The sequence below is a fragment of the Protopterus annectens genome, chromosome 2.part2, assembly GCF_019279795.1.
Source record: "Protopterus annectens isolate FY-2018-M chromosome 2.part2, PAN1.0, whole genome shotgun sequence".
In the NCBI taxonomy this organism is placed as follows: Eukaryota; Metazoa; Chordata; order Ceratodontiformes; family Protopteridae; genus Protopterus; species Protopterus annectens.
The window spans coordinates 807,402,873-807,417,421 of NC_056730.1; the positions used below are offsets into that span (position 1 = coordinate 807,402,873).

Genomic DNA, 14,549 nt, shown 5'->3' on the forward strand with positions numbered 1-14,549 from the left:
CCTCAGATTTTACAGTACTTAACCTAAATGCTTCACAGGGGCCTGTCTTTTTCCTCCATTAAAATCCACGCCTCAGCCATTTCAGCTCATTATAATACAGAACCTCCCCTCTTCTCTCATCCACTGCTCAAGCAGATGTTCATCGTGCATACAGCTGCAGCCATAACAGATGGGTTCTCCTGCCGTCAGGCAGGTCCTCGGTCGGCCAGATTCCAAAGTCTAGGTCCGGCGTCGGTTGTCGTCGCTTTCTTTCCTGACGTCAGTGCGACAGGGGTGTATAAGACGCAGCTGACGCCATTTTCTTCAGTCTTTTTTGCCGCGCGGTGCCGGAAGCAGAAGCAGAAGCAGTTCGCAAGTGCCGGTCGGCCAGCTCCTGAAATTACGAAAATTTGGAAACTTAAGTTTTCTTAAAGCTAAGTACCCCGTTGGGGAAACTTTTCTTGCCTCAGACCGATGTCAGACAAAGTTAACAATTGTATTTCTTGTGGGAAGCAAATACCGCATAAGGATTTCTATTCCCTCTATATACCTTGTTTAGGCCCAGACCACGATGTCTCGGGCTGTCGCTTTTGCGCTACTTACAATAAACGCACTATTAAGTGTCTGGCGGAGTTCGCCCAGCACTTTTTTGGTAAAGCTTTTGATTATAAAATGTCGTCGGAGACTCCGACTACTGTTTTGTCCAAAAAATGCAAGGACAAAGACCGACACGCGAGGTCCGCGGTCTCCACCGACACCACGCCAAAACCGGCTACACATGGTCCGGTTCTCAGCGAGGCGCCTACGCAGCCCCTGACTACCGACGACACTTCTCTGGCGGTGTCTTCTGTAACCAAGACCGCAGGTGCCTTGGCCCATACCCAGACTACAGCTACCGAAGCCATTGTGAGTGTTGAGCCTCCTAATGTGGACAGGTCCACTTCCACCCATGGTGTCTTTAGACCCTCATCTTCCTTTTCCATAAAGTCCTTTACTAAGTCCAAATCAGCCATGCATCCCAAGAGGCCTGTTGCACAGGGCCCATCTCCAGGCCCCATGCCTAAAAAGCAGATGCTAAAAATGGCTGAGGATTTAATTACTCTTATCAGGGGTTCCCAGACCCCTCCGGACAAGAGACCCAGAGTGGAGGAAGATTCTCCCTCTTCTGACCAGGGCTCCATTATTTCAGAACATTCTGATGAAGAGGAACACTCATACTCCCCTTTTGAAGATTCTGATGCAGAGCAGTCCATTCCTTCTGTATCTCCACCAGAGGATTTTTCTTTTGGGGAAACCTTGCATACCTTGAGGGAACACTTCCATTGGGAAGGCTAAGACTTTTCTGATTCCAAGAAAAGACTTAGGGAATTTCTTTTGCTACCTCAGCACAGACCTCTGGCGATACCTCCTGTCTTGGACATACTTGATGATGTTTACTCGAGGCTTGCCTTAATCCGGATTCCTGCCTCCTGCCCCAGTCAAGCCTGATAGGTACTACAGAGTTCCTAACTCTCACCAATTTCTTTACAAAAGCCATAATGCTGACCCTGAAACCATTTCTCAAGGCCCCAAGGGAATGAAGGCCTCTACTGCTAAGAATCCACTACCTTCCGAAAGAGAGTCTAGATCCTTAGAAAGGTGGGGAAAAAAGGTATATACCTCGGCCACCCTAGCCATGAGGGCCTTAAATTGTCAGTTCCATATGCTTAAATATCAGCAGTTTCTGTTATCACAATTAAGGAATAAAATGTCACAACCTGAACAACCAGATTTGAAGGAGTTGCAGGATATGATGCATAGTGCAGAACAAGTGGGTAAACACACCTTACAATGTGGCTATGATGCTCTAGAGGCCTCAAGTAGAGCTGCTGTTACAGGATCTGTCATTCGTAGACACGCCTGGCTTGGGAAACAAACCTTGCCTGATCATGTTAAAGCTAACCTACTAGATGCTCCTTTACAAAAGGATGTATTATTTGGTACTAATGCTGAGGAGATACTACGGAAAATGGAAGAAAAAGCTAAATCTATGCAAACTGTCAAAGCTTTTCTACAGGTTCATCCACCACGTTTTAGCAGAAATTGGCCTTCAAAAAACTGGTCCTTTCCAGCCACGGACAAGCCCCAAAGAGGTAGATACAGGCGCACAAGGGGCAGAGGACAATCTCAAGGATCATATAGAGGCAGACAGTGGCAAGCTCCAGCACCAAGAGATGACGAAGACAGTGCACAGCAATACAGGAAACAAACCCAATGACTTTCCCCTTTTCATGCCAAGCAAGTCTCAGCTGGCAGCACCCTTGGAAGGAAAGCTGGCATTATTTACAAGAAATTGGTATATTATCACAACAGACAAATGGATCCTGGACATTATAAACAGAGGCTACAGATTTCATTTTCACACTCTTCCAAAAATGAGAGGCATGCCGAACCTGCCACACAATCAAAGGGCGGAGGCTCAAATACAAATTTCAAAGCTCATCGACATGAAAGCTATTCAAGAGGTACCTACTCACGAACAAGGTCAAGGTTTTTATTCCAGACTATTCCTGGTACCCAGGAAAGGAACCGACTGGAGACCCATTTTGGACTTATCCATCCTAAACACATTTCTACTCGTACCAAAATTCAAGATGCTCACCTTACAGCAGCTTCTTCCCATGCTGGGCAAGGAGTCTTGGCTGGTAACATTGGACCTCAAGGAGGCATACCTGCATGTCCCAATCAGACAAAGCTGCAGAAGATACCTCCGATTTCTTGCAGGTTCAATCCACTGTCAATTCTCTGCATTGCCCTTTGGCTTATCTACTGTGCCCAGAGTATTCACGAAATGCCTGGCATCAGTAATTGCCTACTGCAGACTTCAAGGGATACAAATTTACCCTTATTTGGACGATTGCCTGATCCAAGCGGACAGCAAACACATACTTCTGGAACATCTGGCTTATGTAACGCGATTATTGAATTCTCTGGGATACACAGTCAACAAAGAGAAATCCAGGCTAACACCATCTCAGAAAATACCTTTCCTGGGTGCCAACTTGGACACAAACACCCAGATGGCCTATCTTACGCCAGAAAAACAGGGGCAACTAACTCAGTACTTCAAAATACTAGCAAATTGTACCAGGCTAACTGCAAGGAAAATCCTGCAGGCTCTGGGCTTCATGGCATCTTGCATTCTTCTAATCCCATGTGCTAAGTTGCATATGAGGAAACTTCAATGGTACTTAAAAAACCTATGGTCTCAACACAGCCACAGTTTGGAAACAATAATACCAATAATCCCATGTTTGCAAAAGGAATTTCTATGGTGGGCCCAAGCATGCCAAACAAACACAGGTCTACCATTCTGCAAGCCTCAAGCAAATCAAGTCATCACAACAGACGCCTCAGACTACGCCTGGGGGGCACACATGACAGACAGGTGCATTCAGGGTAAGTGGTCCCAAAAGGAAAAGCACCTTCACATCAATCAAAAGGAAATGCTAGCAGTGATAAATGCAATTACAGCTTTCAAGGACCTCCTGCATCCAGGACAATTATTGATAAGAACAGACAATACCACAGTAATGTGGTACATAAACAAACAAGGAGGAACACATTCATACCCCCTGTGCAGGCTAGCCATGTCACTTTGGAACTTGGCTCTGGAATGGCAAATCGAACTTCAAGCACAGTACCTGCCAGGATTGGAAAACACGCTGGCAGACAATCTAAGCAGAAATATGACAGACCCACACGAGTGGAAGTTGCATCCTCAAGTGTTTACAAAGATAATCCAAGCGTGGGGAAGGCCAGACATAGATCTCTTTGCCTCCCACAGGAATCATCAATTGACAAAGTTCTGCTCAAGGACCTTCCAACCAAAGGCCTGGAGGGTGGACGCCCTTTCTTTCAGTTGGGCAGCATGGACAGTTTACGCCTTCCCACCTTTGCCTCTTCTGCCCAAGGTGCTCTTGAAAGCAAGAGCAGACAGACCGAAGATGATACTGATTGCTCCAGACTGGCCAAGACAACACTGGTACCCACTCCTGAGGAGCCTAACACATACTCCTCCCTGGACCCTTCCTCTAATGCCTCTTCTACTGACTCAGCACAGCTACAAAACTCTTCACAGTCAGCTGAAAACACTCTGGCTGCATGGAAAATTCCTTAACACCACAACTCTCCAAAGAGGTGCAGGATGTCATTTTGGAGGCCAGAAGGCCATCTACTAGAAAGGCTTACTCCGCAAAATGGAAACGGTTTTGCGCTTGGAATGAGAAAAAAGGCCAGGATCCTAGAAAACTGAATTTGCCTCAGATATTACAGTATCTAGCTGAGCTGTTGAACAATGGACTTTCATTTTCCTCCATCAAAATTCATGCCTCAGCCATTTCTGCAGAATACAACACTGATCCACCCTTATTCTCTCACCCACTCTTAAGACAGTTCCTCAGAGGGGCTAAGAATATAAGACCTCCAAGGAAACAACCAATACCAATCTGGGATCTTAATTACATTCTAGAAAAATTAACATTGCCTCCCTTTGAACCAGCTGCCTCAACAGATTTGCAATATTTGTCCTGGAAAACAGCTTTCCTTCTGGCCATTACCTCAGCTCGTAGGGTTTCGGAACTACAAGCCCTCATGGCTGTGCAGCCCTTTCTCATCTTCCATCAGGACAGGGTTTCCCTGCGAACCAACCCGTCATTTATGCCTAAGGTAGTATCCAGGGTAGCTTTAAATCAGGCCATACACTTACCTACCTTTTACCCCAATCCTCAAAACAAAGCGGAAAGGCTGCTACATTCCTTAGACATCCATAGACAGCTACGTTACTATTTGGACAGAACAAAGCCTTTCAGGAAATCAGAGCAACTTTTTGTGTCCTATGCTGTAGGAGCTCAAGGGAAGCCAATTTCCAAACAGACAATTTCGAAATGGATAGGCCACTGCATACGGTTTTGTTACTCCTTTCATGGTAAATCTGTACCTGCAGGCATCAGATCCCACTCCACAAGCGCCACAGCTACCTCTGCAGCCTTCCTCAGAGGAGTCCCTACCAAAGATATTTTGGAGGCAGCCACTTGGAGTTCTGTGCATACCTTCACTAAACACTACCACCTACCTTTATACTCCAAAACTAGAGCAGGCTTTGCTACTGCTGTGTTGCAGGGCATTCTGGCTCCTCCCAGTTCCACCTAGTGCCTACCACCCTGTGTGTAGCTTTGGGATTCTACCCATCTGTTATGACTGCAGCTGTATGCACGATGAACATAGTACAGTTTTGTACCTACCATAAATGTAGATGTTCGAGTGCTAATACAGCTGCAGTCCAGGTTTCCCTCCCTCCTTCCCCTCTGGGTACAGACCTAGTGGCTAACTCCTCATTTTACAACTTGATTGGGTTATCCTTCTATGGTGTATTTGCTTGCAACTACTGGTTTTTGATTGTATTGTAATGTATGATTATATATTCTATATATATATATATATATATATATATATATATATATATATATATATATATATATATATTGCCTTCCTTCTGGGGGCACCTGACATCTGGGGCAAGAAAGACTGAAGAAAATGGCGTTGGCTGTGTCTTATGTACCCCTGTCGCACTGACGTCAGGAAAGAAAGCGACGACCACCGACGCCGGACCTAGACTTTGGAATTCGGCCGACCGAGGACCCGCCTGACGGCAGGAGAACCCATCTGTTATGACTGCAGCTGTATTAGCACTCGAACAGCTACATTTATGGTAGGTACAAAACTGTACTTTCTTCAGAGGGGCCAAAATTTTGAGACCACCCAGGAGAGCTCCAACCCCAGCCTAGGACCTTAACTTTGTCTTGGAGAAACTCACTCTACCTCCTTTCGAGCCAGCTGCTACTACAGACTTAAAATGTATTTCTTGGAAAACAGCTTTCCTTTTAGCAATTACTTTAGCTAGAAGGGTATCTGAATTACAGGCCCTTATGGCAGTGGAGCCTTTCATCGTCTTTCATGCAGACAGGGTGTTTCTCCGAACCAATACATCCTTCATGCCCAAGATGGTATCCAGTGTGGCTCTTAATCAGTCCATTCATTTGCCAACCTTCTTTCCCAATCCACAGAATAAAGGGAACGGATACTGCATTCCTTAGATTCGCACAGACAACTTAGATTCTACTTGGACAGGACTAAACCTCAAAGGAAATCTGAAGAACTGCTGGTGGCATTTGCTGCAGGGGCAGAGGGGAAGGCTATTTCAAAGCAAATCATTTCTAAATGGATAAGCCATTGCATTCATTTCTGCTATAAGCACCATGGAAAACCTATCCCCCAGGGGAACAGACCTCACTCCACCAGGGCTGCATCTGCCTCTGCAGCCTTTCTCAGTGGCGTCCCTACCAGGGACAACCTAGAAGCTGCTACCTGGAGTTCTGTACATACTTTCACCAAGCATTATCATTTGCCAATTTTCTCGAAATCCAGAGCTGGCTTTGCCACTGCAGTCTTGCAGGGCCTTATAGCTGGCCCTAATGCTATCTAAATTCCTCCTCCCAACCATAGCTTTGGGAATCTACCCAAATGTAATGAATGCAACAGTGAAACACAAGAACATAGTACAGTTGTGTAGATGTTCCAGTGTATTCACTGTTGCAGTCCTGGTTATCCTGTCTCCAACCCCTAACTTCTTTTGGCTATACCTTTACTTTCCTTTACTATGCTTAAAAGCCTTTTGGTGTATTTTCTTTTTTGTTGGAGGTATATCTTTGTGCTTTTATATTTAATTGCTTCCCATTAGGTGGGTACCTGACATCTGAGGCAAGAAAAACTGATGTAATGGCGTTGGCTGCATGTTTTATACCCCGGATGACCTGACGTCATGGAAGAATGGACAGCAACCAATGCAGGACCCAAGACTTTGTTAATCAGGCTGACTGAGGGCTACCTGCAAGCAGATAACCCAAATGTAATGACTGCAACAGGGAATACACTCGGACGTCTCCATTTATGGTAAGTGTACACAACTGGAATTTCTCTGCACTTCCCTTTGGCTTATCCACTTCTTTCAGAGTATTCACAAAATGCCTGGCTCCAGCCATTGCTTACTGCAGACAGAGAAATATTCAAATTTACCCATACTTGGACGACTGCCTGATTCAGGCAGACAGTCAGGAAATGCTGTTGCACCACCTGACATTTGTAAAAAAAAAAACCTTCTAACCTAGTCTTCTAGACTCTTTTCTGAGGTAAGAAAGCGCCCCATTCTCTGATTTTATACTGCTGTCCTTAAGCTGTGTAATGGCTAGGATACATGGAACGTGCTCTAAAGCTTTGAAAGCTGACCAGCTGATTCTATCCTTGACAGGGACATCCCATACAGCTTAGGCTTCTGCAACAATAGTCTATTCAAATATGTACTTTAATGGTAAGTTTTACACAACCGTACTTTGTCATTTTAGCCTCTTACTCATTGAGGGTATTAGTCAACCTACCCTGAGGACATTCACATATAGTCCTTGTTGGATGTAAAGCTTCCTTTCTGAAATTTCAATAATATATTTTGAGTTTTCTGTATATTTGCCATGGACATAGTAGTTGGTGATATAAGTACTGACCGCATATTTTTATGTTTATTTTGAGGCAGATTTTTGTAAAGTTCCATGCTTAGGCAATTTAAGCAGCTTGTTGGTAGCCATCTGCTGGGCTGGCAAAAAGAATGTGCATGAATCATTAAGTTTTTTAATGCTGAAGATATGGCTGATGCTTTTTGGTGTAATGGAACTTGATATCTTTTAGGCTGTGGTAAGAGGTTAAAATGCTTTGCAGTGCAGTTGATAAGTGTGCTTGCAGTTTCCTGCCTGTAGGCAAACTGTGAGACTTACAACACCAAGTCTGCCTACAGGAAATATTAAACAACCATGTTTATAGTTAATTTTTATCTTCCATACAGAATCATTGCTATGTGTGGAGACTACTACATTGGAGGACGACGATTTTCTTCCCTCTCTGATTTAATAGGCTATTATAGCCACGTGTCCTGCTTGTTAAAAGGAGAGAATTTGCTGTATCCTGTCGCTCCACCAGAGGCAAGTTGTTATAATTTGTGTGGTTGATGTTTATTAAAATGTAATAGGTTTTGTAACAGATGTACTGGTTGGAAACTAATAGTGGGCTTTCAGACTATTTTAAAAATGTGTTTTCTGTCTGGATTTTGAAAGATTTGTTTTATGACGCCACCTGCAGTTTGCCATTTGTGTTCAACCGCAATGTCCTATTTTTTTGCTTTTGTGTGCTTTTCATTTATTTTTCCACTGAAACTGACTGCCATGTTTTTCAGGTCTGCATCACATGTTTCTCTGTGAAATTTTAAATACAGCTAAAATGCATCAAACAAAATACTGAACTGGGATTGGGGCTAAAGATGAAGTGAAGAAAAATACCCAATATGTTGAGCTGTAGCATGAGTATAATTGCATACTGTAAAAGGTTATGATGATCTTTGTGTTTCACTGTTGCAGTAATTACATTTGGGTAATCTGCTGGCAGGTTGCCCTCAGTCGGCCTGAATTCCAAAATCTTGGGTCCTGCGTCGGTTGTGGTCTCCTCTTCCATGACGTCAGGTTGTCAGGGGTATAAAACAAGCAGCCAACGCCATTTTCTTTAGTCTTTCTTGCCGCGCGGTGCCCGAAGCAGAAGCATTTCGCAAGTGCTGGTCAACCGACTCCTGAAATATTCCAGTTTGAGTTTCAGAACTGAAGTCTTCACTAAAGCTAAATACCCCGTTGGGGAAACTTTTTTTCTTGCTCTATACCGATGTCAGAAAAAATTAATAATTGTATTACTTGTGGGAAGCAAATACCTCATAAGGATTTCCATTTATACTGTATTCCTTGCCTAGGCCCTGATCACAACGTGCCTGGCTGTTGGTTTTGTGCTAGATTTAACCAACACACTAATAAGCGCCGGTATATTTTTGCCTCAGAGTATTTTGGAAACATATTTAACTACCCAGAAATGTCGTCGGATAGCAATCCGACTACCGGAGTACATAAAAAATGCAAAGAAAAGGACAGAGACAGACAGTCGAGGTCCAAAACCGACGACGAAGCTTCTCCCAAGCAAGTCGCCGGTACTCAGTGAGGCGCTTTCGCAGCCCCTGATGCCCGCTGGTTTCGAGTCAAAGGCCCCTACCGAGACCCATGTGGAGTCCGGCTTGTCATGTGATACTCAAAGTATTGGACCCATGGATGTATCTCCCTCAGATGGGTCCAGAGCCGCTGAGCAGGCACCGGCTTCTGAGAGTGTATTCAGGCCTCAACAGTTTTATGTCAAACCGATGACAGCTGCAAAACCAAAGACAAAAGCAACTTCTAAAACAAAAAAAACGATGCATGAGACACGTGCACAGGCCTCTATGCCTAAAAAACAGATGATCAAAATGGCTGAAGACCTTATTACTTTGATCAGGAGTTCCCATCCCTCTCCTGATGAGGCCTAGGCAAGACACTGATTATGAATCTTCAGATCAGGTTTCTATTTCTTCTGATTCCTCTTCTGAGCGGAAATTATCTATACCTCCCTATGAGGATTCTGATACAGAGGAGTCTGTACCATCTGCATCACCTGCTGAGGATTATTCATTTGGAGAAACCTTGCATGCTTTGAGGGAGCATTTTCACTGGGAGAGTCAAGATTTCTCAGAATCAAAAATGAGGCTCAGGGATTTCCTCCTTCTCCCTCAGCACAGGGCTTTAGCCATACCCCCTGTTTTAGACATTGTGGATGATGTGTTTTCAGAGTCAAGCTTGACCCCTGACTCCTTACCTCTGGCTCCCATAAGCCTGACAGATATTACAGGGTCCCTGACTTGCACAAATTTTTATTTAGAAACCCTGCTGCTGATCCTGAAACTGTTTCACAGGGTCCAAAGGGAGTTAAGGCCTCAACAGCCAAAAATCCTACCCCCTCTGTCAGAGATTCAAGGGCACTGGATAGATGGGGAAAAAAGTTTTATATATCTGCAACCTTGCCAATTAGGGCCTTAAACTGCCAGTTTCACATGCTCAGGTATCAACAACATGTTATTGGATTGCTGAAACAGAAAATGATGTTGATTTCTGAATGTGCAGAAAATGAAGAATTGCAGGAATTATTGCATGCAGCTGAACAAGTTGGAAAGCATACTTTGCAATGTGTTTTTTGATTCCTTAGAGGCCTCCTGCAGGGCCGCAGTTACTGGATCTGTGATTAGGAGGTATGCCTGGCTAAAAGAGCAAAATTTGCCTGGTATTAAGGCAGAAGAGTTTTTAAAGAAAATGGAAGACAAAGCTAAGTCTATGCAAACTGTAAAAGACCTCTTACATGTGCAGCCACCAAGATTCAGTAGACACTGGCCTACAAAAATTTGGTCCTTTCCTGTGTCAGACAGAGCTCAAAGGGGCAAATCCAGGCGCCCTAAGGGTTCCAGATACCAGGCACAAGATTCTTACAGGTCAAAGCAATGGGGTACTTCTACCTCCAAATCTGGAGGAGATAAAGCGCAAACCTACAGAAAACAGTTCCAATGACTTCCCTCTGTCTTCACCAAGCACTTACCTTTTGGCAGCACCCTTAGGGGGAAAATTAGCACTTTTTGCTCAAACTTGGCAGTTAATAACCCAGGACAAGTGGGTGCTAAAGATCGTATCACGGGGATGCAGATTCTACTTCCAAACTCTGCCAATGGCAGGCGGTTGGCTGGATCTGCCAAAAAATCAATGCGCAGAGGCACAAAAACAGGTTACGTCCCTCATGGATATGGGGGCCATTCAGCCAGTACCAGAACAGGAAAAAGGACAAGGTTTTTACTCGACTGTTCTTGGTACCCAGAAAGGACAAGGCCTGGTGGCCAATACTGGATTTATCGATTTTGAACACATACCTGGACATTCCAGAATTCAAAATGCTGACTTTGCAGCAGCTTCTGCCCATGCTGGGCAAGAATGCTTGGCTGGTGACATTAGACCTAAAAGAGGCATACCTGCATGTCCCAATAAGGCAATTGTGCAGAAGATACCTGAGATTCAAGGCTGGCATAATGCATTACCAATTCTCTGCACTGCCCTTTGGCTTATCTACTGCAACCAGGGTCTTTACAAAGTGCCTGGCACCAGTAATTGCTTTTTGCAGACAAAGAAGTATACAAATATATCCTTACTTGGATGACTGTCTCATTCAAGCAGAGAACAAGGACATTCTTCTTCAACACCTGGCATTTGTGAAACGGCTTCTAACATGCCTAGGGTACACAGTAAACAAAAAGAAATCACAACAGGTACCCTCTCAAAAGATAACATTCCTGGGTGCAAGCTTGGATACAACTGCCCAGATGGCTTACCTCACGCCAGACAAACAAAGGCAACTGACTACTTCAAACTGATGGCAACAAAAACCCAGTTATCTGCAAGACAAACTCTGCAGGCTTAGGGCTTCATGGCATCATGCATCCTACTGATTCCATATGCAAGACTGCATATGAGGAAACTTCAGTGGTACCTAAAAAGTTTATGGAGTCAACATTGTCACAGTCTGGAAACGATGATTCCTCTCATTCCCTGCCTACAACAGGAGTTTCTATGGTGGGCAAAGGCATGTCACCAAAACATGGGACGGACCTTCACCCTACCCCCTGCCAGGCAAACCTTAACAGACGCATCAGATTATGCCTGGGGGGTCCACATGGTGGGAAGATGCATTCAGGGCATATGGACCCCAAAACAAATGCATCTACATATCAACCAAAAAAAGATGCTAGCTGTTTAAAATGCCCTGACAGCCTTCAAGGACTTACTTCATCCAGGACAACTATTAATAAAGATGGACAACACCACTGTTATGTGGTATATAAACAAGCAGGGGGGCACACACTTATACCCCATTTGCAGATTAGCCATGGCACTGTGGGACACAGCTTTGACTTACCAAATACATCTTCAAGCTCAATTCCTGCCAGGAAAACAAAATACTCTGGCAGACTATTTAAGCAGAAACCTTATGGAACCTCATGAGTGGAAACTAGATCCACAAGTCTTCAGCATGATAAGAAAGAAATGGGGGGAGCCCGGACATAGATCTATCTGCCTCCCTCAAAATTATCAGTTGAAAAGATTCTGCACACGGACTTATCACAGACAAGCACGGAAAGTGGACGCCCTATCCTTCAGTTGGAAAATCCTATCAGTTTATGCCTTTCCTTCTCTGCCTCTTCTTCCCAAGGTCCTACTAAATGTCAGACAAGAGAAACCAAAGATGATACTAATTGCCCCGGACTGACCCTGCCAATACTGGTACCTAATCCTAAGGAACTTGCGTCAGTACCCAGCTTGGACCTTACCTCAAAGACCTCAACTACTCAGCAATCAGATCCTGCGCAATCAACTCCAGACACTGAACCTGGCAGCATGGCTGATTATGTAGGCATACAAACAACACCTCTCTGTAAAGCTGTGATGGATGTCATTTTGGAAGCCAGAAGGCCTAGTACTAGAAAATCTTATGCTGTTAAATGGAAGAGATTCTGTGCTTGGAATCAAGCACAAGGAACTGATACAGCAGAACCAAATATTCCTCACATATTACAATACTTGACTGAGATGCTTGACAAAGGCCTATATTTCTCATCAATTAAAATCCATGCCTCTGCCATTTTGGCTCATTACAATACAGAGCCACCAATCTTTTCTCATCCTTTACTAAAGCAGTATCTTAGAGGAACCAACAATTTAAGGCCTCCTAGAAGATCACGAATACCCGCATGGGACCTCATTTATGTGTTGGAAAAGCTCACCCTGCCTCCATTTGAGCCAGCTGCTACTGCTGATATAAAGTTTGTATCATGGAAAACAGCTCTGCTACTAGCAATTACTTCAGGAAGAAGAGTCTCAGAGCTGCAGGCACTCATGGCTGTGGAGCCTTTTATCATATTTTACCCAGACAGGGTGTCTTTGAGGACAAATCCTTCATTTATGCCTAAGGTGGTTACCAGTGTGGCTTTTAACCAAACTATTCATCTGCCAACGTTTTATCCAAATCCGCAGAATAAGGGGGAGAGAATTCAGCATTCCTTGGACGTACACAGACAACTAAGATTCTACTTGAACAGGACTAAAGCTCTAAGAAAAACTGAGCAATTACTAATCATATGCTGCAAGATCAGAAGGAAAGGCTGTTTCAAAGCAGACTATTTCAAAGTGGATAAGCCACTGCATTTGTTTCTGCTACTTACACCATGGCAAACTTGTGCCCAAGGGCATTGGGTCTCATTCCACCAGAGCTGCAGCTACTTCAGCATTCTTTCTCAGAGGAGTACCAACCAAAGACATCCTGGAGGCTGCTACTTGGAGTTCTGTTCACACCTTTACAAAGCATTATCATTTGCCTCTCTACTCTTAAGTCTAGGGCAAGCTTTGCCACTGCAGTTCTGCAGGGCCTTATAGCTGCACCTAATGCTGTTTAGCTCCAGCCTCCCATCCATATCTTTGGAATTCTACCCAAATGTAATGACTGCAGCAGTGAAACACGAAGAACATAGTACTGATGTCCTTCATGGATGCATCTGCAGTCATAACAACTGGGTTGTCCTGTCGTCAGGCAGCCCTTCAGTCGGCCGGATTCCAAAGTCCGGGTCCGGCTTCGGCTGATGTCGCACTTCACCCGGCGTCATCTCTGTTGGTCTTCGGGTATAAAGGCATCAGCCGACGCCATTTTCCTCAGTCTTTCTTGCCGCGTGGCGCCCGAAGCAGAAGCTGTTCGCAAGTGCCGGTCGGTCGGATCCAGAGATTACTTCTACCGAATACTACTTCGAAGACTTCTAAAGCTAAGTACCCCGTTGGGGACTCTTTCTTGCCTCAGCCGATGTCAGAAAAAGTTAATAATTGTTTAACCTGTGGGAAACAAATACCTCATAAAGATTTCCACTCTTATTGTCTGCCTTGTTTAGGCCCAGCCCACGACGTAGCAGCCTGTTCGCCCTGTGCTTCCTTCAACCGACGACGCTTAGGCGTCGGTCGGAGTTTGCAGAACAGTTTTTCGGTTCTGATTTTGCGTACATTATGCCGTCGGATCCTCCGACTACCCAATCTGCCAAAAAACGCAAAGATAAAGACCGACACTCGCGGTCCGCGGTTTCGGCCGACACCATGGTTAAGCAAACCGCGAGTGTCTCGGTTTCGGCAGAAACCGAGAAAACTGATCAAAGTACAGCTGAATCTATCTCTACAACTGAGGCCCCTGCTACCACTCTTGAATCGGCCTCAGAAATTTTATCCACTACGGTGGTTGCCACTGACTTATCAGACACCATTCTCTTGGATGTCTCTACCCCAGCACGTGGTGCTGCTAGGCCTCCAGCAGCCATGTCCATTAAGGCCTTCGCCAGGGCTAAAGCAGCCAAGACTACTAAAACAGTGCCTGTTAAACCCCCCACAACCAGGCCCTCTTCTAGTTCTCAAATGCTTACCTTGGCAGAAGATTTAATTTCATTAATTAGAGGATCTCAATCTCACCCAGACAGGGCCTCTCAGCCCCCAGAGAAGAGACCTAGGGCAGAGCCC

The 14,549-nt window shown here is 44.8% G+C and overlaps 1 protein-coding gene across 1 annotated transcript in view; it reads left to right on the forward strand.

The window, feature by feature from the left end:
• Window positions 1-14,549, forward strand: part of RASA1 (RAS p21 protein activator 1) — a 3,076,403-nt gene that overhangs the window by 539,268 nt on the left and 2,522,586 nt on the right. Inside the window, exon 3 of the mRNA XM_044064149.1 lies at window positions 7,910-8,045. Coding sequence (XP_043920084.1) covers window positions 7,910-8,045 — 136 coding nt within the window. The remainder of the gene's footprint in view (window positions 1-7,909; window positions 8,046-14,549) is intronic.